Consider the following 24,593-nt stretch of genomic DNA (forward strand, 5'->3'; position numbering starts at 1 on the left):
TCTCCTCCCCCATCATGAGTGGACACGCCCCCTACTGCTGATTGTCTCACTCGCTCTCCTCCCCCATAATGAGTGGATACGCCCCCTACTGCTGATTGGCTCACTCGCTCTCCTCCCCCATAATGAGTGGACACGCCCCCTACTGCTGATTGGCTCACTCTCCTCCCCCATCATGAGTGGACACGCCCCCTACTGCTGATTGGCTTACTCACTCTCCTCCCCATCATGAGTGGACACGCCCCCTACTGCTGATTGGCTCACTCACTCACCCCCCCCATCATGAGTGGACACACCTCCTACTGCTGATTGGCTCACTCGCTCTCCTCCCCCATCATGAGTGGACACGCCCCCTACTGCTGATTGGCTCATTTGCTCGCCTCCCCCATCATGAGTGGACACGCCCCCTACTGCTGATTGGCTCACTCGCTCTCCCCCATAATGAGTGGACACGCCCCCTACTGCTGATTGGCTCACTCACTCTCCTTCCCCATAATGAGTGGACGCGCCCCCTACTGCTGATTGGCTCACTCGCTCTCCTCCCCCATCATGAGTGGACGCGCCCCCTACTGCTGATTTGCTCTCCTCCCCCATAATGAGTGGACACGCCCCCTACTGCTGATTGGCTCACTCACTCTCCTCCCCCATAATGAGTGGACGCGCCCCCTACTGCTGGTTGGCTCACTCGCTCTCCTCCCCCATCATGAGTGGACGCGCCCCCTACTGCTGATTTGCACTCCTCCCCCATAATGAGTGGACACGCCCCCTACTGCTGATTGGCTCACTCGCTCTCCTCCCCCATCATGAGTGGACGCGTCCCCTACTGCTGATTTGCTCTCCTCCCCCATCATGAGTGGACACGCCCCCTACTGCTGATTGGCTCACTCGCTCTCCTCCCCCATCATGAGTGGACATGCCCCCTACTGCTGATTGGCTCATTTGCTCGCCTCCCCCATCATGAGTGGACACGCCCCCTACTGCTGATTGGCTCACTCGCTCTCCCCCATAATGAGTGGACACGCCCCCTACTGCTGATTGGCTCACTCACTCTCCTCCCCCATAATGAGTGGACGCGCCCCCTACTGCTGATTGGCTCACTCGCTCTCCTCCCCATCATGAGTGGACGCGCCCCCTACTGCTGATTGGCTCATTTGCTCGCCTCCCCCATCAAGAGTGGACACGCCCCCTACTGCTGATTGGCTCACTCGCTCTCCCCCATAATGAGTGGACACGCCCCCTACTGCTGATTGGCTCACTTACTCTCCTCCCCCATAATGAGTGGACGCGCCCCCTACTGCTGATTTGCTCACTCGCTCTCCTCCCCCATCATGAGTGGACGCGCCCCCTACTGCTGATTTGCTCTCCTCCCCCATAATGAGTGGACACGCCCCCTACTGCTGATTGGCTCACTCACTCTCCTCCCCCATCATGAGTGGACACGCCCCCTACTGCTGATTGGCTCACTCACTCTCCTCCCCCATCATGAGTGGACACGCCCCCTATTGCTGATTGGCTCACTCGCTCTCCTCCCCCATAATGAGTGGACACGCCCCCTACTGCTGATTGGTCACAAGTGTGTTGTGCAGACCGAATCACTTTCAACAGCGTTTCTCAGAAATCGCTTACTGCTCCTTTAAACTGTTATTCACTTGTTCACACTTATTTTCAGTTCAAAAGGCGATTGTCAAGACATGTCAAGCTGATGTGATATATAGTTGATGTGACGCAACTGACATTGATCTGTTGTATTGTTTAATTGTCTATACATAGACAACTAAAAAATAGCACAGAACTTTCCGTTATATGCTACTTTTGGAGAACATTACAGTTAGGATGATCACAGAAATGAATTTATCCTGAAAACCGTTGCTTTCCTGTCTCAGACGCACGGTGACAGCTCTGGCGCTGAAGCAGGGCTGGGCCGCTGTGGTGATTCAGAGACACTGTCGTGGGTATCTGGTGCGGAAGATTTACCAGCTCGTCCTGAGGGCTGCAGTCATCATACAGGCCTACACCAGAGGATGGATGGCCCGCAAACGCTACAGAAAGGCAAAGCAACCAGTCTCATCGTTTGTCATTTTGTTGATCAAACTTGTGACCTGCATGGTCAAAAATGCTGCATGTCAATTCAATCGCTTGTGTGTGCTTATAGATGGTGGCGGAGCACAAGGCTCTGGTTCTGCAGAAGTACGCTCGAGCTTGGCTGGTGCGCCGGCGATTTCAAACCATGCGACGGCTGGTCATCAACGTTCAGCTTTCCTACAGAGTCCAGCAGCTGCGCAAGAAAGTGGAAGAGCAGGTACGATCAGACAGAAAAGGTTATTGATCAAGGATGTTTCAGGGAGAATTAATTATGAACTTTGTCTCAGATGTTTCTTATAAAATAATTTTTGTTTAAATGAAAATAGACACAAACGGGAGTAGTAGTCGATATACAGTAAGTATATAGAGCTATAAAATTATTGTGGAGTGCAGCTTTCATATCTCTTGTTGAGAAGTGCTCATATTGAGATCTCCCACTTTGGTATCTTGGCAAATTTGACCAAAGTTTGATACATTGTTGAGATTTTTTTTTTTTTGAAACTCTAGAAGAGACATGGGCTCTTCACTGGGCTCTTTTTTCTGGAGACTTCAACCAAAGTCTCTATTTGATCTCCATTTAATCATATTGCTATTTGTGTCACAGGCTCAGCTAGTTGTGTTTATTTGTATTTAGAGACTTGAAATTATCCGGACTCTTTAAATATGTCATTTTCTGCAGTGTGTCTGAAATACAAGCCCTTTCTCTCTTTTCCTCAAGAATAAAGAGAACCGTGGCCTCATGGAGAGACTCGCCAGCTTGTCTAATGCACGAGCTCACGGACTAGAAAAGATTCAGGCTCTGGAGGTCGAGCTTGGAAAGCTAACCAATGAGATGACAGCTTTAGAGGAGAGAGCGAGAACACACTCGGAAGAGTCCAATCAGGTAATAGACACACTGATTTGTACAATATCTTTGTAGTATAGATACAGTATTGAATATAATTATGAGGTTGTTCACTTTGTTCTCTCCTCTAAGGCAATCGCTCTGCTTCAGAATGATAAAGAGAAACTGGTTCAGGTGAATAAAGCTTTGGAGCAGAAACTGAAAGACACGACCCTGCAGATGCAAGGTGAAGAGTGAGCTGTTTTTAAAACCGTGATAATGAAGAGTATGTGACTGTAACTTACGAAACATTTGTTTTCCAGATCAATTTGAGGATGTAAAGAGAAAGCTGATGGATGATCTGGAAAGAGAGGAGAGGTTTAGAAAGTAAGAGCGCTTTCTTAATGGGATAGTTTCTCCAAAAATCATTTACTCGCTCTCATCTCATTCCAAACACGTTTGAGTTAATTTCCTCAGTGAATCTCAAAGTTGCTCAAAAAAACACCATAAAAATGGTCCAAAAGTGGGCGTCTTGATAACTTTGTGAGGAACAGACCCAACTTTGAGTTGTTGGACATTTCCCGTTTCCTTTTGTTTGGCTATCAATCAGACCTTTGTCCAAATCCGTCCTGTTCTGTCAGGGTGGCGGAGCACAACGGTGAACTCCAGAAGGAAGACTCGGATAAAGAGATCGTAGCACTGAAAGAGGAAAGCCGTAGACTGAGAGAGGAGCGAATCAGACTCCAGACGCAAGTGGAGGACGACATGAAGGTCAACGCAGAACTGCAAGAACAACTGCTGCAGCTCACCAAACACGTCAAGGTGAATCACAACTCCAACTCTGCCTTTCTCTTTTTTTCTTACATTTTTCCCCCATTTTTTTAAGAACAGGTACAAATGGCTGTTTTATTACAGCGCTTCCAAGGCATTTACAGTAAACCGAAGCCTAATATTGACTATTGACAATGAAACCTGCAAAAATAAATCAAATGTGCATGGAAATATACAAATAATTGATTAAATTCCCAGCAATGCTAAAATAATACAATATAAATGAAATGTTTGGGGAAATGTTAATGTAAATTTTGCGAAAAATGTTAAAGGAAATGCCAAATTTCCAAACTATGTATTTAATAAAAATAATAATTCCAATAATTGTCTTCGATTTTTAATCTCTAATGTTTTTTTTTAGTTCTTCATAGTAATTCTCCAATTTCTTTTATTATTATTTAATTAATTGTATATCTCCTTATATTTTTTGATATTGAATATTATTGAATATTTTATTATTTACAAATATTATACAGTATACATTATTTACATTTGATTATTTATATATTTGAATGTGTGGTTCGTGCATATTTATTTGTATCTTTACTTATTTATTGTTTTTTCAGATTTTGTCCTCTATAGCCTGAAACCTGAACTTCTCTAAAACTTTCTTCTTTTCCTGATTTTGAAGCACTAGTTTTCCTTTCTGCAAATGCAAATCTAGTGTTAACCAAGGAGGATAACCATAAAGTTTTTTCCCAGCTGCTAAATTATAAAAAAAATTGACAGCCAATCAGAATCCACCTGTCTTTATAGTTACTGTTCTTGGTGTAAACGGGCCTTTATACATTGGTTATTAATATGGACCTTAATGTATAGGGTTTTTCTCTGTCAGTCACACACACAATGACTTTTTTGTGACATTTGAAGGTCATACCAGATTTACGGAAAGAAATCAACAGCCTGCAGATGCAACGAGCTGAAGCTGATAAAACCAAGAGAGCTCAAAGTCTTCAAGCCAGAGGTATAAAACATACTATAAAATAATGAACAATACATGTAAAACTATAAAACGCTGAGCTGTCTTTCTCCATCAGCTAAGATGAGTTTAATCACGAGGCAGCTGCTCGGTCACACTGCAGAGGAAGATCTCATCCACAGGTGCGTCAGAGTATTGGGATTGTCAGCGCTGATTGTTATCTGGATTAGCTTGATTCAGATTGTCTCTTTTACTCCAGGCTGAATAAAGAAGCCTCAGAGAATGATGATGGAGCTGATCTTCTCACTGCTTTTGACGGCGTGGAGAAAGCTGCAAAGTATGACCTCTAAAGGTTTTCAGTTTAATCCATAAGTGTTTGTTTTCTCATCAAAAAGAAAAAAAAAATTGCTTAAAGGGACAATGTGTACTTTTTTAGGTATTTTATTATCTAAAATCAATATTTTTATTCATAAATATGTCCTCAATGGTGTACAAATACCTCTGCCAATTATCTGACTTATCCTCGTAAACGAAGAATTTATTATCTTTATATACATGGGACGGGTAGGTCCACGAGAGGCTTCCATGTAGTTCCACCATCTTGAAAAGATGTTTCCACAACGCGTTTTCGTTCAGAGCCAGTAACTGAAAGCAGCAGAAACGGAGGAGCAGAGCAGTGAGAGGCGCTTGTCACTGCCCCGGCAAGTTTAAAAGGCTGCATTGCACTGTTATTTTTAATGGCGGACCATACATATGCCGAGCCACAGGAGAAGAAATCCTCGTCGCCAAAAAAGTCCAAAATAGAACGTAAAAGATTACAAAAAACAAGAGTTACTCGACGAAGTGCTATTAGAAGACATCCTGTCATAGCTTTTTGGTACATAACGGCTACCGTAGATGCAACGCGGATTTGAAAAAGCGAGGCGCTGGAGAGCACAATTCGCTTGAATGCAAAATACAATTTCACCGCTAGATGGGAGAAATTCCTACACAATGTCCCTTTAAAGAAAAGTAAACATGCTTTTGCAACTATTTCATTTATATAAATAATATATATTATTTATGTATATATACATATAATATGTATTATACATCAAAATAGATGACCATATCATCAAATGAGCAAATTTACTGTCCTCCTTTCTCAGGGTGATGGAAACTCAGCAGCGGGAGCTGAAAGAGGCTTATGAGAGTCAACTGGAAGCTCTGGTCTTCAAAAACGAACATTTGAACCGAGAGAACGAGCAGCATAAAGCTCTCTTTCAGGAGAAAAGTACCGTCAACCAAAGCATCGGGCAGGAAGTGGCCCGCCTCGCTGCTGAGAACATGGTAGAGTGTATTTATGTAGCTTCTATGTTTATTTAGAGTCATAGTTTAACCCTTAAAAATAAGTACTGTTCTTAAATGTTTAATAACTTTAATAACCGTTTTAAAAAGTCTTGTAAAGAGGAGATTCTCGGCTTTTCTGTGGTATTGCGTTTGTCTCAGTTGGACATTCAAAGGCTCCGTAGTGAACGTGATTGCGTCATCAAGTTTTGATCAGCATTGATTGTTTTAAAGAAACCCGTGCGGTTTGTTCCTCTGAGCCAAACAGGAACGATTGTTGAAGCTTAGTCCCACCCCACTCCCCAGATTGGTTAAAACTATCATCTACTCCAGCAATAAACAGTCACCTGGTGATGACGGTGACTTCCTGTGTGCAGGTGATTCCAGAGCTGAAGCAGCAGGTGTCGGAACTGAACCGCCACAAACACGAGCTGGAGACCCAGTTGCAAGATCAGAGCGCTGAGATGAGCGGTAAGCCAACCAGATTTGAAATACATTAGGTTTTATGCATGCGGAAAAATATTTTGGACAGATCTGGACTGCAGGATATGATGTTACACAATTTTTTAAAGTGCCCCCTATTATGCTTTTTCGGATATTGCTTTCATGTAGTGTAATTGAATGTAAAAGGTCTGCAAAGTTTCAAAGATCAAAGTGCAGATAAATGGAGTTATTGTGTCCTAAAAGAAAGAACCGATTCTGAACCGCCTGAAACGAGTCGTCAGTGATTCCAGTCTTACTTCCTGCACAAACCTACGTAGGTTTGTAACAAATTTGCATAATGCCTGCAAACAACGTCTACTTTGACCTGCCCTCAAACACAACAGACTGAGACATCTGACCAATTACAACAGACTGAGACATCTGACCAATTAGAGTAGAGTAGACCAATTACAACAGACTGAGACATCTGACCAATCAGAGCAGAGTAGACCAATTACAACAGACTGAGACATCTGACCAATCAGAGTAGAGTAGACCAATTACAACAGACTGAGACATCTGACCAATCAGAGTAGAGTAGACCAATCACAACAGACTGAGACATCTGACCAATCAGAGTAGAGTAGACCAATCACAACAGACTGAGACATCTGACCAATCAGAGCAGAGTAGACCAATTACAACAGACTGAGACATCTGACCAATCAGAGCAGAGTAGACCAATTACAACAGACTGAGACATCTGACCAATCAGAGCAGAGTAGACCAATTACAACAGACTGAGACATCTGACCAATCAGAGCAGAGTAGACCAATCACAACAGACTGAGACATCTGACCAATCAGAGCAGAGTAGACCAATTACAACAGACTGAGACATCTGACCAATCAGAGCAGAGTAGACCAATTACAACAGACTGAGACATCTGACCAATCAGAGCAGAGTAGACCAATTACAACAGACTGAGACATCTGACCAATCAGAGCAGAGTAGACCAATCACAACAGACTGAGACATCTGACCAATCAGAGTAGAGTAGACCAATCACAACAGACTGAAACATCTGACCAATCAGCAGAGTAGACCAATCACTACAGACTGAGACATCTGACCAATCAGAGTAGAGTAGACCAATTACAACAGACTGAGACATCTGACCAATCAGAGCAGAGTAGACCAATCACAACAGACTGAGACATCTGACCAATCAGAGCAGAGTAGACCAATTACAACAGACTGAGACATCTGACCAATCAGAGTAGAGTAGACCAATCACAACAGACTGAGCCATCTGACCAATCAGCAGAGTAGACCAATCACAACAGACTGAGACATCTGACCAATCAGCAGAGTAGACCAATCACTACAGACTGAGCCATCTGACCAATCAGCAGAGTAGACCAATCACTACAGACTGAGCCATCTGACCAATCAGCAGAGTAGACCAATCACTACAGACTGAGCCATCTGACCAATCAGAGCAGAGTAGACCAATCACAACAGACTGAGCCATCTGACCAATCAGCAGAGTAGACCAATCACAACAGACTGAGACATCTGACCAATCAGTAGAGAAGACCAATCACTACAGACTGAGCCATCTGACCAATCAGAGTAGAGTAGACCAATCACTACAGACTGAGACATCTGACCAATCAGCAGAGTAGACCAATCACTACAGACTGAGCCATCTGACCAATCAGAGTAGAGTAGACCAATCACTACAGACTGAGCTATCTGTTTATTCAGTTGTGGTAGGCCTTAATATGAAAATGTTTTATCTGTTGGCACTTCTTTACAACTTAAATTTTATGTTGCAGCAAAAATAAAGGAGTTATCAAAAGAGATTCAGCACACTGTTGAAGAGGAGCAATCACAACGCAGGTGAGGCGTTTATTACCCTCAAACTGTATTTACACTACAGACTGTGGCACAAGGCTGAAGGAGCAGGTGTTGTGCTTCTGTTCATAGGCACCTGGAGGAGAAGATTACAGAGAGCGAGAGAAGAAGAGAAGAGATGGAGGGACAGATGGCTGACCTCCAGGAGGAGAACCAGCAGCTTCAGAAAGCTCAGCTCTCAGAGAGCGAAGCCAAGAACAAACTCAGACAGGAGACGTCCCGCCTCACAGCTGAGAATATGTTGTGTGTGTGTGTGTGTGTGTGAGATCTCGCTCATGATTGCATTTGTGCTTACATGCATTCATTTAGCCTTTTTTTCCAAAGCATACATGCATAATAAATAAAAGCACCCCCTCATAGCAAAAACAGTACAATAATACAATATATACTGTATATATTTTATTAATGCATGAATGTGTGGATTTATTTATTTATTTTATCTATTTATTTATTTATTTATGCATATATTTAAAATTTAGACTGTTAGTGCCACAAAAATCTGTCTTCCTGAAGGACATTTAGGTATTTGGCGAACCAAAAAGTCAATTTGTTAATCTTAATCTAATGTTAAGATGATTTTCTTCTTGTTTCAGGACTTTGAGGAGCAGTCAGACATGAAGGACAGATTGATAAAACGACTTCAAGACCAAATCAAAGCTCTTCAAACACATGTGACAGGTAAAACTCCCTTCATTTACCTGCTTTCACATTTAGTCAATCCGGTCTCATCCTCTGCATGTTTCATATTCTCATCAGCCAATCAGAAAGCAGTACCGGCCGTGCCCAAAGAGTACTTGGGCATGTTGGAGTACAAGAAGGAGGATGAAAGCAGGCTGATCCGGACGCTCATACTCGGTAAATCTATATTGTGAAGCCTGTGTAAGTTCAAATCATAACTCATAACTTAATCAGTGGTTTGTAATCTGCAGAGCTGAAACCTCGCGGTGTGGGTGTGCAAATGATCCCCGGTCTGGCTGCACATCTCCTCTTCATGTGTGTGAGACACTCCGATTACCTCAACGATGGAAACAAGCTCAAGTCCCTCATGCACGGCATCATTACAGCCATTAAAGAGATCATCTCAGTAAGGGACTTTTTTCTGTTTACTTTCGGGTGAAGTATGAATTACTTCTAACACACGCTGCATTATGTTTTAATTTCAAGCAAACTAATGCTATTCAAACAAAACTGGCATGACCAAAATAGATGACTATATCATCAAACTAACAGCTTGCATGTATTCTGCCTCTTTCAAACACACTCTTGTGAATCCTCTGACATGGGGCTTTGCTGCTGCATGTCGCTAGAGTTTCCTTAATGATGATGATTATGATGATGACTATGATTTTAGGGCCACCAGGAGAATTTTGAAGTTCTGTCCTTCTGGCTCTCCAACACATATCACTTCCTCAACTGTCTCAAACAGTACAGCGGGGACGAGGTAAAGCCTTTTTCTGTGTGTTTCTCCTTCACTATTAAAGACCCAATAAAATGTACATTCAATAGATACATTTAACTCTTCAATAGAGTATGGAGTTTTTTTAATATGTGTTTTACTGCATTTATTGTATTGTATTATGTCTGTAGTTTCTGTATTTTACTTCCATTTCTTGTTTTGTAGCACTTTGGGTGTGAGAAAAGCACATTATAAATACAATCAGGGCTTGAGATTAACAGCCACCAACCCTCCAAACGAGTGTGTATTTCAGCAGTGGCGTGTAACGCTGTCACTCCTACTAGAAACTTTGACGGGTTGAATTTTATATATACGTTTTTTAATTGTAGTCTTTTTAAAAGGCATCTGAAATAGTAAACTGGCTGCAATGTAGTGTTGTCAAAAATATAGATTTTTCAATACATATCGATACTGAAATATCTGAAACTCTTCCAAAACTTATTTTCCGCAGAATAGATACAGGATACCAGCTGCTCTCTCTCTCTTTCTCTCTCATTTCTCCGAGAGCGAGTGACACACAAACCAGCCTCTCCTCACTCACTCGTTTCATTTGCTCCGGATGAATATTGTTGGTGTTGCAGGCCTTGAATTTCGACGTGGAATTCATTGACTTGAGTCAATGAATGAGTCAAATTATTTGCAATACCCGCAAGTATTGCAAATAATTTGACTCATTCATTGACTCAAGTCATTCATTTGACTTATTGCGCTGAAACAATCAAATACACAAAATATAATGTCAAAAATGCTGGTCTTCATTTAGACCATTCTCGAGTATTCATTTAAACAGTCAGTTACTGTATGTATAGTGTATGTTTTAAGTGAACGTAAACAGTTGAGAACATTTGACTCATTCCTTCAGATTTTGTGTTCACACCCAAAGTGTGGCACATAAAGCCGCCTCTCAGCACTAAATTGAGTTCTTTTTCACTGCTTATTGCACGTAAATAGTCAAATACACAAAATAATGTCAAAATGCCGGTCTTGGCAAGTATTCACCTAAACACAGTCAGTTATGTTTTTAGTGAACGTAAACAGTTGAGAAAGAAAATGCTTGTGTAACAGTGTAATGGATCTGTGCATCAGGTCTTAAAGTGACAGCAGCCTAATATACCTGCTGGCAAATATTAAGAGAATATTAAAAATATCTAAATGGCAGTTTTTCCCCATGGTATCGATGTTGAAATTGTGGCCAGTGAAAATGCTGAGTGGCTAGAAACATTGGAAAAGCACTAGCCACTGTGGCTGGTGAGCAAAAAAGTCAATGTCAAGCCCTAAATGCAATGTATTATTATTAATAGATCAACACATGATTTCAAAGGGTCTAAGATATCTTATTTATATAATGCCTGAAACCAACCAATGAGATTCCTTGATTTCCCTCCATCAACAGGAGTTCATGAAGCACAACACGCCTCGCCAGAACAAGAACTGCCTGAAGAACTTCGACCTGTCAGAGCACCGGCAGATTCTCAGCGACCTCGCCATCAACATCTACCATCAGTTCATCAGCGTGATGGAGGACGCGCTCTTTCCCATGATCAGTATGGAAATGAAGTTGATACATTGGCGTTTACATGATAATGCATATTTCTTGTTAAACAGTCCCCTCTCTCTGTTCAGTCCCCGGGATGCTGGAGCACGAGAGCCTGCAGGGAATCTCCAGCATGAAGCCCACCGGTGTCCGCAAGCGCTCGAATAGCGTGTACGAGGATGGCGGGGACCTCAGCGGGACTGAGGCGTTCAGCGTGAGCTCGATCCTGCAGCAGCTCGGCTCGTTCCACACCAGCATGGCTCAGCAGGGCATGGAGACGCAGCTGCAGGGCCAGGTCATAAGACAGCTCTTCTACCTCATCGGATCCAACTCGGTGAACAGCATTCTGCTCCGGAAGGACCTGTGCTCCTGCCGTAAGGGCATGCAGATCAGGTGTGTGTGTAAGCGCTACTGTTATTCAGCGAGGATGCGTTAAATTGACACAGAGTTACAAATAAATGCTGCTCTTTTGAACTTTGTTTATCAAAGAAATGTATCATGGTTCCCACAAACATGAAGCAGCACAACTGTTTTCAACATTGATAATAATCAGAAATGTTTATTGATCCGCAAATCAGTTTATTAGAATGATTTCTGAAGGATCATGTAATGCTGAAGACTGGAGTTATGATGCTGAAAATAAGGGTTATTATAGTTATCTAAAAGAATTAAAAAAAAACATTTAAAAAAAAACTAAATTTAAGGTTTGAAGGTTAAAAAAAAATCTTAAATAATATAAAATTAATGTATATTAATATTTAAATTAAATAATAACATTTATTTTCGCTAAATGTCAAGGTAAAATTTCTCATTTTAATGTAGTTTAACTTGATGTACTAAAATAACTAAAACTAAAACTTAAATAAAAAATGAAAATGGAAAATATGAAAACTAATTCAAAATATATTAAAAAACACTCTTAATAGTAGCTCACTGATACTAAGACAGCACTGCTGAAAATTCAGCTTTGATCACTGGAATAAATTACATTTTAAAATATAATCAAATAAAAAAAGTTATTTTTATTTCACAATATTACTGTTTTTACTGTATTTTTGACCAAATAAATGCAGCCTTAGTCTTTTATTTCATCTTTTAAAAATCTTACCAACCCCAAATGTTTGAATAGTAGTGAATACTGTATATTGCATACTGTTTTTTTTAAACTGCACATGACCTCAATATGTTGCATGTTATTTTTTTATTAGTTTCCAAGATGTTGCATGTTATTTAGTTTTTAATTAGAGTTTGCATTCAAATTTCTTAACTTGGCAGACCAATCAAACAGTGAGTAAAGAAAGAGATATCTTTTTCTGTTTGACTTTATTCATCACAGAGGAAATGAAGTTGAGATCTAGTATGGGTAGGATGGTAGTTTGCCTTTCTGAACGTCCTCAGAAATAGAGTTTAATGGGCATCTTTCTTTTACAGGTGTAACATCAGTTACCTAGAGGAGTGGCTGCGAGAGAAGGGTCTGCAGAGCAGCTGTGCCATGGAAACGCTGGGGCCGCTGTCTCAGGTTGCCTGGCTTCTTCAGGTCAACAAGACCACCGATGAAGACGCAGCCGAGATCAAGCAGAGGTGCTCCGAGCTCTCGTCCGTGCAGGTGCCGCTTTACATATGCCGTTTGCCCACTAATTCATTTTAGAGGAACTTAAAGGTAGGGTATGGGATTTGCAAAACGGCCGGCAGATTTTGAAAAAACACAACTCAAAAGGTCCTACCTTCTTTCCTCCAACACTGGCCCTGACTCCACCCATTCGAAGAACATGGACGCGCGATCATGCATCTGCAAAACTCAGATGCGCGAGATTGCACTTACACTCTCTCTCTCTGTACCGGGGCGACTTGCATTTACTGTGACGGGGTCACGAGCTTTGAGTATGCGCACGAAGGGGACACGCGCGTGAGGGGGATGGGGGAGGGGGTGTTACAACCGTTTGATTGACGCACTGACTGTCCAATGATTCTAGGTGGTCTTGGAAATGATTGGCTGGAGTTTTTCGAGTTCTGCCCGTTCCACAGATGATTAAATTGCTTAAGGCGAGACACGGCAGGCAAAAACAGTTTTTTTTTCACTGGTCAATTTTGAGATTTTGGGCTATTTGTCTTCAATAACATTCCTTCTTTCAGACTTGTGGTGAAAAAATTTCCAAAATACACATTTAGGTCTTTATTTTACTACACTTTGTCTGTTTGCGTCTGTAGATTTCTCCTAAATTCAACAAAAAGTTGTCGTTCTAAATCAACATGCTCTGCGATCGCGCACATACACCGTTGGAAAGCTCTCTCTCTCTTGCACATTGTTGTCGGATCCAAATATGGTCATTTCCTTTTTATCAGCCACCAATCGTGAAAGTACAATGGGCTTTTAACTCTAAAACCGAAATCTCATTGGCTGATGTCAATTTCTGGCAACGTGATTCGTTCAGATGCATCACGTGACGTGCTCTGACATTTAGATGTGTGTTTTTGACACTTTTTCTGTTCAGTTGAAGGCCATAAATGCTGTGTTATAAGTTGTAATGTGATTTAGGTGGTTTGTATTGTTGTTGCTAATGATTTGATGAGATATTGTGTCTGTAAATAGTTGTTTCCACTAAAAAAAGTATGAATTTTTACATTACAAATCTTTAAATTCTCCAGTAGAAACATCTCAGCCTGTGTAGCACCTATGTACACCAAACTTTCCAGTTATACTCGTAGCAGTATTCTGAAGATATTTTCAGAGGGATTTGTTTATAAATCATTCCTGGCCTGATTTATGTGACATTTTAATAATAAAAAAATGGCGAGAATTGATTTTTTAAGGCTATGGACAGTATATTTTGATTTCCTAGGTAATGAAAGCATATATCCTGAAATCCCTCTGAAATTATTTTTTCATCTTGTGTGTAAACAAAATAAAAAAATAATTTTGCACCTGGCTTTATCATATGTTCAGATCTATCTACCAAAAATATATGCAAAATTATGCATATTTAATGAGATAATGCCTAATTTGCATAATTAAACATAAAAATTTCAAAAACTTGTAATACATTTTTTTTATATACTTTTGTAAATAATCAACTGAGAAAGTTTCATGGTGATATCTATTATTTAAAACTTTTACCCTATTCACCTGTAGTGTCTCGCCTTAATTTTCATTTGAGTGCTTCTAACTCAGTGGCTGTAAGTGGGTTAGGAATAGGATTTCAATTGATTTTGAAAAAATGGTCAAAAAAGAAAATCACATACCCCATCTTTAAATTGTGCCAACATGCCCGTAGAATGTCAATTCTTTGTCTTGATTTATAAAAATCTGGTTGTTTTGTGTTTTTGTAGATTGTGAAGATCCTAAACTCCTACACACCCATTGATGATTTCGAAAAGCGAGTGGCTCCGTCCTTTGTCCGCAAAGTGCAGGTACGATTTTTTTTTCTGTTTTTTAAGCAGGTATGTTACCGTTTCAAAGTTTGGGATCGGTATAATTTTTTAAAGGATTAAAAATAGAGTGAAAATTGTGCAATAATATTTCAGTTTTAAATAACTGTTTTCTATTCGAATATATGTTAAATGTAATTTATTCCTGTGATGCAAAGCTGAATTTACTCCAGTCTTCAGTGTCACATGATCCTTCAGAAATTATTCTAATATGCTGATTCGCTGCTCAAGAGACATTTCTAATTGTTATCAATGTTGAAAACAGTTGTGATGCTTCATATTTTTGTGGAAACTATGATACATGCTTTCTTTGATGAATAGAAAGCAGCATTTACAGCATTTATTTAAAATATAAATCATTTGTAACATTACGAATGTCTTTAGTGTCAATTTTGATTCTTTGCTGAATAAAAGTATTTTATTATAATTATATTATAGTATAATTCCTTTTAAAAAGTAATATAAAGATAAATGATCACAAATCAATAAAGCGCAACAGTCAGGTTCAGGAAGTAAAAAAAACAAGGAAATTGATTTTGAAAGATAACTTATAAACCTTTAGAGACAGCTTTTCCGTGAGCTACGAGGTTGTTAATGTTTATTTCAGCCTATTTTTAAAATGATCATATTTAACAGCAGAATTACTAGTGGAAAAACTACATTACACATGATGATGCTGTGCAGAAATTCCACCAATCAGTGATTAGAAAAAAAGCAACACAAGCCTAAATTGCTCTTTAGCTCCACCCACTCACATTAACCCCTGCGAATGTGATCGAGTTGATCTCTAAGCTCTTAAAATACTCAAATGTTTGTATATATATATTTTGCAATAAACTTAAAATATATTGTTTTTATATAGATAATCAACATTTGTGCATGAGAAGTTTACTATTTCTCCATTGTTTTAAATTAGAGAATGCTGTTTGCATTGCTTCATGGGATTGTAGTTCTTTCCCTCACTAAAGCCGTTAAGTACACAGTCTTGTCCTTTGTTATTTTGTCCGCTTTTCAAATACTTTAGCTTCGAATCAATGTTTGTAATGTTGTGAATCACCTCGTAGCTGATTGGCTTGGTTCATGGCTTTAACACTTTGATAAATACTTTTTTTTTAATCTCTATGGGAAAAAATACTTCCGGAACCAGCGCTGCTGAAAAAGGGGGCGGAACTAATGCACTCTGTTGTAGTATTGAGCATCAAGCATCTCCTAGACTTCTGATTGGCCTTTGTTTTTGTCTCCATGGCAACAGGCATTGCTGCAGGAGCGCGAGGGCTCGTCTCAGCTCATGATGGATTCACAGTATCGTTTCCAGGTCACCTTTCCCTTTTGCTCCTCGCCACAAGCACTGGAACTCCTACAGGTGCCCAGCAGCCTCCGCCTGGGCTTCACCACTCGTATTTGACCTTTAACCTCTGACCTTAGTGATATTAAAACCAGGGGCCAGTTGCATAAAATGTTCAGACATCTAAATTTTTTCTGTAAGACTAGTCTTAGTCAGTTACATAAAAACGTAGATTTGTATAATTTGAACCTGAAAATTAAGACTAATAACCCTTTAACAAACTGCTAGTTGGTCAGACTAGTTCTTAAGACCGTTTTAACTTTGTTTATGCAACTGACACCAGTACGTATGATCAAGATGTGTCTATGCTGACCTGAATGCATTATGAAGTAACTGCTAACATTTGTATATTTTAGATTTATTTATAAATATTTTAATCAAATGTTCTCTAAATAGTATATTTTAGAATAGTTTTTTACAAGATCAACCATGAATAAACACTGTAACATAGATTTTAATAACCCAAACCAACCTCAAATGTTCTGCTTCATTTTGTAAATCCTAAATAATTACTGTCACAAATTGCTCTTCTGTTGAATTTTTTATACACCAGAAATAAATCAATAAACACAACTGCCAAATGAGTCCTTTCTTCTTCTCTCTCCGCCATCCACCATAGCTCTCACAATGTGCAGTGGAAATGCAATATTTATGATGGGTAACTCTCTGAGGACTAGAGAAGAAAACCCCAAGAACTTATCTAGCAATTAGTAAACCTCACAGGGTGCATTTCACTAATATATATATATATATATATATATGTAAGTGCTGTCAATTCGGTTACACACATCTAATATGTGTGTGTGTGTGTATATATATGTATATACATATATACATACACACACACACACATATTTATATCACACATATATAAACAAACTTTTTATGTTAGATGCAATTAATCGATTTGATAGCACTTATATATATATATATATATATTACAAAAATTAAGACTATATTTATGATATGCAGTTTTCCCCCATTATTCATTGCTGTAGTTTTAATTTTCAATGATCATTTGCATATTTTCCATACTCTAAGGAAATGAAAATCATCAGGACACTTTTTTTTTAAATCAACCCATTAAAAACAGTACATAAAATTCTACCAGGAATACATCATTATTTTTTTTATATTAGTGTTACTTTAATTGTCATAAAAAATGTCACATAACAATATGGCCCTATACACAATACACATAGGTTTCACTATTTTTAAACAAAAATGTTAAGAATATAATAAAACATTTAAATTATACATACATTATTGTAAAGTTAGTTTATTTAAGTTAAAAATTAGGTAAACCCTGAGATTGTTAAAATGAAGTAGGGAATTTATAGGGAATATATTTTCCAGTCAGGGATTTGAGAAGCCCTTCCAGATGTAGAAAGCGCAAATATTGATCATCATCAGGAGGATATAATATATAACGCACATCCGAGTGACTCTCTGGGGGTTCAGGCGGATGCGCGAGAGCGTGCGCGCGCCCCTCATGACGTCACGCCAGCTGCATCATCCATCAACCGTGCGCTCCGTCTCCAGGCTCTCCTCCGTGTCCCTGCTCTCCTCTCCCCGACAAAACACTCCTCACCTCCGCGAAACTTGTGTTTTCTCGTGGCAATGGCCGCGCAGGAGGTGGTAGAGCAGCCTAGCGACACTCTGTCTACGCTCAAAACCGAATCTGAGACGCTGAAGACGAAGCTGGAGGATGAGAGAGCCAAACTGCACGATGTCGAGCGTAAGAACCGTTAAACCGCCGTATGTGTGTTTAATGAAGACGTATGGCAGGAGCTTAATGATCATATAATAATAATCATAGCTGCCGCTATGTGTCTGGATGTGTTCCGTGAATCAGACTCAAGAGGAAATCAGAGCAATCAGTCTTTTCGATAAAGTGATTAGTGTTCAGAAAGGTGATGAGGATGATAATGGTGGAGGTGGCGAGGGAGCGCTTTATTTTCCGTTCAGCATCACATTAGGATATTCTGAGAAAAACAGGCCAGCCATTACTAAGAAACCGTGTTCTTTTAGTTTTATTATATACTAGTGTTTATATTTTGAATTAGCCTTTATTTTTATATATTTGGTTTAAGTTTTATACATTTTATTATGTGCTTTTTTATCCTTTTTAATTCGTTTTTGATGTTTTCTGTTTAAATATTCTATTTAGCTTTCATTTACAGTATTATTTTTTTCAAACTAAAACACGTATAAAAAACCTAAATAGTAGCAACATTTCTAGTTCTAAGTTTAAGCTTTTAACCTAATATTTTCTTTTATTTCAGCTTTATTTCAATGGCCGCAAACGTTTTTTAATAGTTTGTTTGTTACACAATAACAACACTGCTAAGAATGACTTTATTAGGAGAACTTTCATTCAGCTTTTAAGCTTTTAAAATGTATTTGTTTGTTTTTATTTAGTTATTTTGTGTTATATATTTATTATTTTTATTTTATTTCTTTATACATTTTTATTGATGTATTACATTTAGTGCTGTCAAATTGATTTATTGCGATTAATCACATCTAACATAAGTTTGTAAATCGTATATTTACACAGACACACATATATATTTATAAACTATTATGTTAGATGCAATTAATTGATTTGACAGTACTAATTACTCTATTTGTTTGTTCATTTATTATTGATCTTTTTTATTTTTTGTAAGGCTTGGTCACTAATGGTTTGATAAGAGGCAGTTTGTGATGTATGATTATGCAGGCATGTTCATTAATAATAAAAACAGGAAATAAACAAAATGGCTTTAATATTGTGACTTTTTCAATCAGTACATCAAGTGGCAGAGAAGATTGAGGCTTTGGGTCAGTTTGTCATGAAAACCAGACGGACGCTGAAAGGCCATGGAAATAAAGTCTTGTGTATGGACTGGTGTAAAGACAGGAGGAGAATCGTCAGCTCGTCTCAGGTCAGTCTATGAACATAACAAATACATCAAGGAGGGCCTATTTTTACATGCAATTATATTTTATTAAATTATCATTATTTCATTTTCTCCTGCATTTTAGGATGGAAAGGTGATTGTATGGGATGCGTTTACAACAAATAAGGTGAAAAGAGACTGCTAATGACTAATTTTGATTAAAAGGGTGGTTCAATTTTTAATATAATATTATTCAACTTCTGTTATATTGTTTTTTAATTGTATATTTTACAGCTCCATTCTCATTATTTCAAATGTTTTGATAGGAGCATGCAGTGACTATGCCCTGTACGTGGGTCATGGCCTGCGCTTACGCCCCGTCTGGATGTGCAGTGGCTTGTGGGTGAGTCTCTGGCTCCTTTCTAAATCAAGAGCAGTAGCGGCCTTTGCTATGTTTCAAATAAAGAAAATAGTTCCAAACAGTAGAGCCATTGCGCATCTCCGAGCAACACTTTTTCAGTTTCGTTACCGAATGAATCTGTGTTTTTGAACGAATCCTTCAAATGAATGACTCGCTCACTCACTTCTGCTTTGTCCTTGAATGAATCAGCCGTTTTGAACAAATCGCTTGACTGAATGATTCACTGACTAACTCGTTAAGACAATGATTTGCTGCCACCTACTGGCGGTTTTGAGTATCATTTAATTTTAGCTGAGGGACGATTGAATGATTGGCGATTGTTTTCGGCTGTGATTATAACAATAGTTCTGGTTAAAGAGATAGAATATGTTTATAAATAGACTATTCTAAAATTGTAAATATGACAGATAAAGTAATTGTAGTCGCATTGCATACAGTGTTTTTGTCTGTCTTTTTTCAGTTGTGGGGAATACTAAATAATACTAAAATAACTCACAGTGGCAAAAGAGGCTTTTAGGAAACATGTTTGGAAACAATATTTTATGCAGTTCCATTTGGTGCCACTAGTTGTTACACACTTCTTTCTTTCTTTCTTTTTTTACACAATTTGAGTAAATACAAAATATCCTTGCTTGAAAAAAACAATATGAAGCTATAATTTGCTTGCTATCTTCAGCAGAAGAATGGTTTAGTAACTTATCTGTTGTTTTTCTCAGTGGGTTGGACAATAAGTGCTCTGTGTACCCTCTATCCCTGGACAAGAATGAAAACCTTGCCGCCAAGAAGAAATCAGTGGCCATGCACACCAACTACCTGTCTGCATGCTGCTTTACAAACTCAGATATGCAGGTATGCTTCAATGAAGGATGAAATAATGAAACGGTGTCTTGCATTGTGCCGACTGCCGTGTGTTTTGTGTTTGCGGTAGATCCTGACGTCCAGCGGCGATGGCACGTGTGCTCTCTGGGATGTAGAGAGCGGTCAGATGCTGCAGAGTTTCCATGGACACGCGGCTGATGTGCTGTGTCTGGACCTTGCCCCCTCTGAGACCGGAAACACGTTCGTGTCAGGGGTGGGAACAGCACTGCTCATGCCAAACACTGGCCCTCGCCATGAATGTCACACGTTACCTTACATAATCTTGAAGACACGAGATCAAGGCTTAAACCTAGTCCCAGACTAAAATGCATGTTTGATCTGTCCTAACCGAAAGCAACTTGCACTGACAAATCTTAAAATATGTCAGTGCCATTGTTTTGTCTCAAGATGCACACCAGCAGGGCTTGACATTAACACCCGCCAACCTGCCAAATGTGTGTGTATTTCAGCAGTGGTGTGTAACACAGTCACTCCTACTAGCCACTTTGGGGGGTTGAATTTTATATATAATATTTTTATTATTATTATTCTAGTCTTTTTAAAAAGGCATCTGAAATAATAGGCTAAGTGCAATATTACTGTTGTCAAAAATATAGCTTTTTCGATATATATCGATACAAAAATTTCTGAAACTCTTCCAGGACTCATTTTCCGCAGAATAGATACAGGATATCAGCTGCTCTTTCTCTCTCTCTCTCATCTCTCCGACAGCGAGTGACACACAAACAATGAATATTGTTGCTGTTACAGGCCTTGAATTTCAGTGAGGATTGCGTGTATTGTGCATGATTTGACTCATTCCTTCAGATTTTGTGTTCACACCCAAAGTGCGCCACATAAAGCCGCCTCTCAGCACTAAATTGAGCTCTTTTTCACTGCTTATTGCACGTAAACAGTCAAATACACACAAAATAATGTCAAAATGCCGGTCTTGGCAAGTATTCACCTAAACACAGTCAGTTATGTTTTAAGTGAACGTAAACAGTTGAGAAGGAAAATGCATGTTTAACAGTGTAATGGATCAGTGCATCAGGTCTTAAAGTGACAGCAGCCTAATAAACCTGCTGCCATATTATAAGTTAATGTTACAAATATTTATATGGCAGTTTTTCCCCATGGTATCAATGTCAAAAATTGTGGCCAGTGAAAATGCTGAGTGGCAACTTTGAAAAACCACTAGCCACTGTGGCTGGTGAGCAAAAAAGTCAATGTCAAGCCCTGTACACCAGTAATGTTTTTTCTAAGTCATGTTTATAAAAGTTACTTAAATGTCCTAATTGAAAAGGCCTAATCTTGTCTGTGAAATCAGGCCTGGGTCTTTTTGAATTATTGGGTAGATGATGGGTATTTTTAAAACATAAACCAGAGCTAAGCCTTTTTTCTGGTCATCCCCTCGAGGAGGTTTTGTCTGGTTTTGGTGTTCATCTGGGGACATTCTGGTGCCCACAAGAGTAGCAGAACAAGCCCACACACAGCATTCATTCACACACAGACACATGAGCACAATGGAGCTGTTAGCATGCCTGTGCAGTGACCTGTATGTTCTCGCCTCTCTCAGGGCTGCGATAAGAAGGCTTGCGTGTGGGACTTGCGCACGGGACAGTGTGTCCAGTCTTTTGAGACTCATGAATCAGACATCAACAGTGTGCGGTAAGTGTCCTCAGGCCTGTTTTCCCCCCTTCAGGTTTTGTCATAGAGCATAATAAACAAAGTAGACTCAGGGCTTTACAATGCTGGTCAATATTTATAGTCTGTATACCCTCAAAATGTTATGACCATGTAAAGGCAATGGCCGTCGACTGATCTGACTTGTCTTTGGCTGCACCTTCGAGTGTTGTTGAATGTTTACCGAGCGAGAGGGTCACATGACTGCTCGTATTTTATTATCACTGCAGGTACTATCCAAGCGGAGATGCTTTCGCTTCAGGCTCAGATGACGCTACTGTGAGTCTGTTCTCTCCTTTTGTTTTTTCATACTTCCTGTGTTGAAATAATAAAAAATGCAGTTAATCTTGTCCTTATTGTATGTGTTTATAGTGTCGTCTCTATGACTTGAGGGCAGACAGAGAGGTGGCCATTTATTCCAAAGAGAGCATCATATTTGGAGCCTCTAGTGTGGATTTCTCTCTCAGCGGTGAGCAGTGACACTGTTTAAACTATCATATAACCATCACTGGTAATATTTTATGTAAACTGCATACAGGTGAAACTCGAAAAATTTGAATATCGTGCATAAGTTATAATTTTGATGATTATGGCTTACAGCTTCTAAAAACCCCAAATTCAAGATCTCAGAAAATTAGAATATTACATGAAATCAATAAAAAAAAGGATTTTAAATACAGAAATGTCTGCCCTCTGAAAAGTATAATCATGCATATGTATATAGTTATATATACTAAATATATTAGTGTCACCTTTTAATTTGAATTACTGAAATACATGAACTGTTGCACGATATTCAAATTGTTCGAGTTTCACCTGTACTCACAGAATCTATTGCTTTTATAAAATGTGCAGTGCTTATCCAGAACAAACTGTAGTGTACCGTATCCCACAATTCAGTGCACTCGACCTCCCTTTTTCAGTGTGATTAATGAAAGTAATATCAACCACAATTTGTAATATCTCCTTCTCAACTCACTATTTGATTGGTCTGATAACAGTATTGCTATATATATATATATATATATATATATATATACACATATATAAAACATTATCTGGGGTTTTTTAATTGTTAAAATATTCATTATTATTAATATTTATGATCTATTATATTTTATAGTATATTGACCATATTTTTCTGCCATCATTAGATTTTTTTCTAACTTTCTTTTTGTAATATATATACACACACATACATATAAATTATGCATACATTGAATAAATAAAAAAATATGTAAAATGTATATGTAAAAATATATTAATATTATATATAAAATTGTACATATTTTTTAATGCCTTATTATTCTTTGATAAATTGTTTGTTTGTTTGTTTATTTATTTATTTGCTCCAGTTTGAAAACCCCTTGCATGGTGCATGCTTGTTCAGATTATATATATTTTTTTTAATTGTATTCAGAATATTTACTGTAAAGTGTGCAAATATGCTGTTAATCCATCCCAAAAATGCCCAAATTCCATTTAGAAAAAAGTTTTGTTTCTTCACACATAGTTGATCTTCTAAAGCTGTAGTCAACAAAAATATCACATAACAAAGCACATTTTATAAAGCAAACACATATATTTATTAATGTCTCTAGCAAAATGACCAAGATTCATTTTCTTTTTGAAGGAGTTTGCTGTTTATGCTATGCTAATATCTTTATGCAGGGAGACTGCTGTTTGGTGGTTACAATGACTACACAATCAATGTATGGGACGTTTTAAAGGGCACCCGTGTGTCCATCTTGTTCGGACATGAAAACAGAGTTAGCACCCTCCGCGTCTCTCCGGACGGAACATCGTTCTGTTCGGGATCTTGGGATCACACATTACGGGTCAGTGGAAAACATTTCTTAATACAGTCAGTCTAAGTGTATTAAGCATTGTGATGAAAGTCTCAGAGTTTGTCTTTCTTTCTTTCTTTCTTTTTTTTAGATCTGGGCCTGAATGTTGCCTGAACCTCAGACTGGTTGGGTTTCACATTTCTCACTCTTTTATCAGGAATCAAGGATAACCGCAGACTCTAATAGTGTGTTGAGTGCAGTAGAGTAAATAATACAGACAGACTGTAGTGCATCCACTTCAACTCTAATCAACACAGTCACTCCGTTCACACCACGCTTGATATTATGGGATGGCCTTGGATGGTTTCTATGGTAATGCTGTTCTAGTTTGTGTGTATGAATGTATGTGAACACATTCCAACTTTGATCCAAGAAATAATTTATCTTAAACATAAATCCAAAAAATACAAATGTAATCTATGTTGTTTAGGTCTGTGCATGAGGTTGAGGCTCAACAAAGATTATTTACCAGATTGACGACTTGAATTATTGTTAATGAGTGAAACGGGAAATATTGTTTAGCTGATATGCAAGATAACAGATTTACCAGTAGTTATGAGCTCTTACTCATAATGGTCATGAGTCATTTAATTATTATGCCACTATAGTTGTTCTTTCTTACTGTAGCAAAGTGTATATACCATAATATATAGGTTGTCATATCGACACAGTTATCAATATACATAAAATAAATAAATGGATTTTAAACACCGAAAGCCATGTGGTGTCTCTTTATTTCATGGTTAATGTTCGTTTAATGAAGTGCCTGTTCTTGATATTAGATCAGTTTTATTTATTTTTTAATTATTCATT

General features: G+C 38.7%; 2 protein-coding genes across 2 annotated transcripts in view; both read left to right on the forward strand.

Moving 5' to 3' along the window:
• Positions 1–16,218, forward strand: part of myo5c (myosin VC) — a 29,044-nt gene extending 12,826 nt beyond the window's left edge. The window contains exons 20-41 of the mRNA XM_056272575.1: positions 1,881–2,046; positions 2,150–2,296; positions 2,798–2,962; positions 3,056–3,149; positions 3,226–3,289; positions 3,544–3,724; positions 4,604–4,697; positions 4,771–4,834; positions 4,912–4,989; positions 5,801–5,981; positions 6,356–6,449; positions 8,244–8,307; positions 8,395–8,562; positions 8,915–9,000; positions 9,079–9,177; positions 9,252–9,406; positions 9,674–9,763; positions 11,172–11,322; positions 11,402–11,705; positions 12,744–12,918; positions 14,640–14,720; positions 15,991–16,218. Coding sequence (XP_056128550.1) covers positions 1,881–2,046; positions 2,150–2,296; positions 2,798–2,962; positions 3,056–3,149; positions 3,226–3,289; positions 3,544–3,724; positions 4,604–4,697; positions 4,771–4,834; positions 4,912–4,989; positions 5,801–5,981; positions 6,356–6,449; positions 8,244–8,307; positions 8,395–8,562; positions 8,915–9,000; positions 9,079–9,177; positions 9,252–9,406; positions 9,674–9,763; positions 11,172–11,322; positions 11,402–11,705; positions 12,744–12,918; positions 14,640–14,720; positions 15,991–16,143 — 2,854 coding nt within the window. The 3' untranslated portion in view covers positions 16,144–16,218. The remainder of the gene's footprint in view (positions 1–1,880; positions 2,047–2,149; positions 2,297–2,797; positions 2,963–3,055; positions 3,150–3,225; positions 3,290–3,543; positions 3,725–4,603; positions 4,698–4,770; positions 4,835–4,911; positions 4,990–5,800; positions 5,982–6,355; positions 6,450–8,243; positions 8,308–8,394; positions 8,563–8,914; positions 9,001–9,078; positions 9,178–9,251; positions 9,407–9,673; positions 9,764–11,171; positions 11,323–11,401; positions 11,706–12,743; positions 12,919–14,639; positions 14,721–15,990) is intronic.
• Positions 16,219–17,568: 1,350 nt separating this feature from the next.
• gnb5a (guanine nucleotide binding protein (G protein), beta 5a) lies at positions 17,569–24,496 on the forward strand. The gene is made up of 11 exons (XM_056272612.1): positions 17,569–17,821; positions 18,877–19,013; positions 19,114–19,155; positions 19,295–19,371; positions 20,106–20,238; positions 20,318–20,461; positions 21,827–21,918; positions 22,164–22,212; positions 22,306–22,402; positions 23,605–23,771; positions 23,872–24,496. The coding sequence occupies exons 1-11, from the start codon at positions 17,704–17,706 to the stop codon at positions 23,881–23,883; spliced, it is 1,068 nt and encodes a 355-aa protein (XP_056128587.1). The 5' UTR covers positions 17,569–17,703; the 3' UTR covers positions 23,884–24,496.
• Positions 24,497–24,593: the final 97 nt, after the last annotated feature.

The sequence above is a fragment of the Rhinichthys klamathensis genome, unplaced genomic scaffold, assembly GCF_029890125.1.
Source record: "Rhinichthys klamathensis goyatoka isolate OS25496 unplaced genomic scaffold, OSU_Roscu_1.1 h1tg000341l_1, whole genome shotgun sequence".
Lineage (NCBI taxonomy): Eukaryota > Metazoa > Chordata > Actinopteri > Cypriniformes > Leuciscidae > Rhinichthys > Rhinichthys klamathensis.

What these genes read in the sequence shown, in the direction of transcription:
- gnb5a (XM_056272612.1), top strand. Translation starts at nt 17,704, where the DNA reads ATGGCCGCGCAGGAGGTGGTAGAGCAGCCTAGCGACACTCTGTCTACG. An exon ending in TTACAAACTCAGATATGCAG is followed by an intron (nt 20,239 to 20,317) that starts GTATGCTTCAAT and finishes TGTTTGCGGTAG; the next exon opens with ATCCTGACGTCCAGCGGCGA. An exon ending in TCAGACATCAACAGTGTGCG is followed by an intron (nt 21,919 to 22,163) that starts GTAAGTGTCCTC and finishes TTATCACTGCAG; the next exon opens with GTACTATCCAAGCGGAGATG.